Source organism: Gracilinanus agilis, chromosome 1 (assembly GCF_016433145.1).
Source record: "Gracilinanus agilis isolate LMUSP501 chromosome 1, AgileGrace, whole genome shotgun sequence".
Lineage (NCBI taxonomy): Eukaryota > Metazoa > Chordata > Mammalia > Didelphimorphia > Didelphidae > Gracilinanus > Gracilinanus agilis.
In genome coordinates, this window is record NC_058130.1 from 798,429,999 (window position 1) to 798,434,109 (window position 4,111).

Below are 4,111 nucleotides of genomic sequence, written 5' to 3' on the forward strand. Positions count from 1 at the left end.
CCAGACCTGCGGGGAGGGGAGGGAGGGGAGGAGCCGGGAGCGCCGGGCTGGGGGGAGGGGCCCACCCGCGACCCCCCCTCCCCGGCCCCGCCCCCTCACCTGGAACTTCCTGAAGATGAGCTCCGGGTTGAAGTAGAGCTGGAAGGGGCTGATGAGCTCCAGCTGCTGCGGGGACAGGACAAGGCTCGGGGTTGGAGGGGGCGGGGGCGAGGAGGCCCGGGGCCGGGGCCGGGGCCGGGGCTGGGGCTGGGGCTGCGGGGGGGACACGCGGGGCCTCACCACGGCGGCGGTGGTGAGCACGCAGGCGGCCGTGTAGGCGCGCGTCACCGCCGGCACCTGCCAGAACTCGGCTGCCAGGCCCCGCTGCGCCATCTCTGCCCGCGTCGTCTCTGGTCTCTGCCCCGGCTGGTGCCGCCTTCCCGCACGCCTCCGGTACCTTTAACGGAGCCTCGTTTCCCCTCCCGGCCAGAGTCTCGGCCAATCCCCAGACGGGACGGTGACACGCCCCGCTCGCGCCCTGGGCGGCCAGCCAATGGGCGCACGGGGCGGGGACACTCCGCCAGGCAGAAGCCGGCCAATCCGAAGAAGCCAGGCGCACGACGCCCCAAAGCCATCCGCCCGAGGAGGAGGGAATCGTGGCGGCCAATCCGAGGGAGGAACCGGCCAAGGGGGTGGGACCCGGGAGGCCCAGGGCCAATCAAAGGTGAGGAGAGGGGCCTGAGGGAACCCCCTGAATGGAGCTGGAGAGGCGGGACTCGAGAACTGGCGGCGCGAGGACCAATGGGATCAGGGAGCGCAGTGTAGAGGGGGCGGCGGCGGCAGTTGAGCGGACCAATGAAAGCAGGGCGCGTGGAACTGGAGCCCACAGTGGACCCCGGAAGATAGACGTCATGAGCCAGCTGGCCAATGCGGGAGGCTCACGTGGGGAGGAATACACGAGGGTTTGGGAGGGCGGTGCCAGGCCACGGGCAAGCAGGAGGCGTGGCCAATGGTGCTCAGAAGCTGGCGGGGGAGGGGGGGCACAAATGAAATGGGGGGAGCTGGATACCCGCCCCCAACCTGTCCTCCAGGGCCAAATACCAAATGAGGGCGGGAGCCCCTCTGGACCCAGCCCCCTCCTCCTTCCCACCTCCCTTCCATCCTGCGGCCAGCAGCTTCCTCAGGACCCCCTCCCCCATCTCACCCCTTCAGCTCCTGGCTTCCTTTAAGGCCCAACTGCAAGGCCTCCTCCACCAGGAATCCTTCCCCAACCCCTGCCAATTCGGGGTCTTTCCCTCCCTTAACACTTTGTTAGCCATCCAGCGAGAGAACTCACAAGTCACTTCCTTGGAGAGCTCCGCCCTTTTAACGCAATCTGCACCCTCAGAGAGGTGGAGCCCACAGACACGGCCCCCCTGGGCAGTGCTAGGCAATGTAGAAGCTGCGATTGGCCCCTGGGAAGGGGGGAAGGGACAGGGAGTGCCAGGGAAAAGGACTAGAAAAACTCTGGAACTTCCTGTCCTCCTGGGGACTAAGGGCTTGGAGAGATTCCTGCCTTTCCTCTCTGCCCCTTGGCCGGACACTCCCTCCTTTCTTTACCGAACGGGGAGTTAACGATCTTCTTTTCTTGAAGTTTTTTCTCAAAAATTGTTAAGTCTGGATTTTAGGAAATTGCTTCACTAGTTATCCTTCCCGTAGCTCATTTTGTGGCGTTCCCTGTGCATTTTGCCTCTGTGAAAGGGAAGTCTTGATTCTCTTTGTCTATGTTGAGTGAACACTTGGTTAACACTAACTTAAGTACCCCTACTTGGTACCTCTCCAGACACTAAGTCATTTGCTAAAGAGGGTAACAACTCAATCAGTCAGGAAATTGTGAACCTTTTGATAAGAGTTGACCCCTCCAGAGCATGAGAAGTGGATCCCCCCTGGGCAGTGCTGGGAATTTGCAAGCTGTGATTGGCCCCTGTGAAGAGGGGAAGGGACAAGAAGTCTTCAGCTCAGAGTCATTGTCTTGACCTGCCTCTTGGAGGGAACTTGGGTGAGTGAATAGCTGGCATTCCTTTCCTGACTTCTGGAGAGAGATGAATTCCAGTCAAGGTTTAACAAGTTGTGCTGGGCTGAGTCTAGCACTGGAGCTATATTTAGTGTGGTAGGCTAAATATCTTCTCTACCCTCTTTTTGTATTTCTCAGCCTTCACTCTCTCCGCCTATTTTGTAAATAAAAACTACTGAAAGCCAATTTGACTTGAGCTAGCATATTTTAAATCGGCGACCACCATATTATTTATCATTTTCATATATTTTAGTCAAACCAAATTCCTTATACCTCCTCATTGGACTGTGAGCTTCTTGAAGGCAGGCCTCTTCTCCCAATGCCAGTACTTTGTGCTCTGCCTGGCACATAGTGGGAATGTGATCAATGTGTACTAACTGCTGGAGAGAGGTGAGAGGAAAGAAAAGAGAGAGAGAGAGAGAGAGAGAGAGAGAGAGAGAGAGAGAGAACTGTGGGGCCAGCAGCAGGAGCAGCAACAAAGGGGGCAGTTGGCAGAAGAGGGATCAGTGATGCTGAATGCTGCCAGTGCAGGCAGCTGGGGCCTCAGTGAGGACGGCTGCACTTGAGCAGTGGCTTCTGCTGCAGTGTGGCCTAGAAGGGCCTCAGCACAGTAACTTGAGGGAACTCAGAGTCAAGGAAGGAAACCTGGATACGTTTGTGGGTCATTGGTCAAAGAGAAAAGAAACAGCAGGGTGGAAGGGCTGGACCTGAACCCAGAGAAGAAGACTTTTGGAGGAGACCTGAGCAAGGGGAAGGTTCTCTAGGCCCAGAGTCTGCTTCTGACCTCTGGGAGAAGATGCTGAAGGGAGGGGAGGAGGAGGAGAAAAATCAAGAAGGAAGAAAGTCTTCAAGACAGGGCGGATGGCCAGGGACTTCAGCAGCCTTGAGTCCAGCTGAAATATGAGAGGGATCCAACAAGTGGTCATCTACCCTCTGCTAGAAGACTCCTGGGGAAGAGTGCCCCTGCCCCAGGCAACCCCCTTCTGGCCTAAATTGGACACTGCAGCTTCCCCTTATTGCCCTTGGTTCTGCCCACTGGACTTTAACAGCATGCCTCCCTCCCCTGCCATCTCACCCTGGACCCTCCCTCCCTTCTCCCATTGGTGACTTCCTCCAGCAGCTGCCATTCAGCTCAGGGTAGCCATCCCTGGCCCCTGCCCCCCCCCCCCATTCTGGGCTTTTAGAACCTCCCTCCTCTGCCCCTGCTCACTTGTGTTATAAAAGAAGAGAGTAATCTGGATACTAACGCTGTTAGGCTGGTTATTAGTAGTAGTAGTAATCCGAGATATTCATCTGAGGGAGCTTTGGTTTGGTTCCCTAATGGCTGGTGCAGGGACACCCAGCTGGATGTTATACTAACTGCCCTTCGTTATAGCAGTGCCCAGGCAGAATCCCTAAAGGTCAATGGATGGGTAACCCTTTCAGGTCCCACCTGGGGTTGATTGATTCTTGGTATTGGGCTCTATCAGCCTTAGATAACGTTCATCTGACTGCGTTGCTCCCTCCCCAGAGTGGTGATGGAATAACTACTCAGGGAGGTACTTAGTAACTTTATCTATGTTGTTTAACAAGGGAAAGGAATGATCAGGAACGGGTTGGGGAATAGGTGACCCTATCACTAAATCTATGATAATAATCCCTCAGGACTGTAGGCTGTTCAGTAATGCTGGGCTTGTTCTTCACCTCCTCTGGCTCAGCCTGGCCACAGCCAAACCAGAGTAAGCAAACTGTTTGGATGATGCAAATATTGATGAGGGTTTCTCTCAGCTTTTTACTGCTAGCTGTTTGCTACAGCCTTCAGGAAATTCCACCCTTCACCACCCTCTTCTTCTTCTCCTACCCATTTCCCGGATTTCTCCCCCCCACCCCGAGCCCCAGGATACCTAAATATCTAGAGATGGTTTAGGTGCCTAAATATCTAGGGATTCAGAGAGAATCAGAGGATCCACGGTCTTACCACAGGTCAATCAATGTTCAAGATCAAATGTCCAAGGCAAGAGTTTAGGCAAGGCTCAGCCAAAGCAAAGCCAAGGTCCCAAAAGACAAGGGGTCCAAGGGTCCCTGTCAGACTGGATCTGA

At 55.8% G+C, this 4,111-nt stretch overlaps 1 protein-coding gene across 1 annotated transcript; it reads right to left on the bottom strand.

Moving 5' to 3' along the window:
- Positions 1 to 33: 33 nt before the first annotated feature.
- On the bottom strand, positions 34 to 943 carry LOC123230583 (derlin-3-like; the record flags this gene model as incomplete). Its single annotated transcript, XM_044656715.1, has 2 exons — positions 280 to 943; positions 34 to 165 (listed from the first exon to the last, which is right to left on the bottom strand). Coding segments are annotated over exons 1-2 (225 nt in total), but the record flags the coding sequence as incomplete, so codon positions are not given.
- Positions 944 to 4,111: the final 3,168 nt, after the last annotated feature.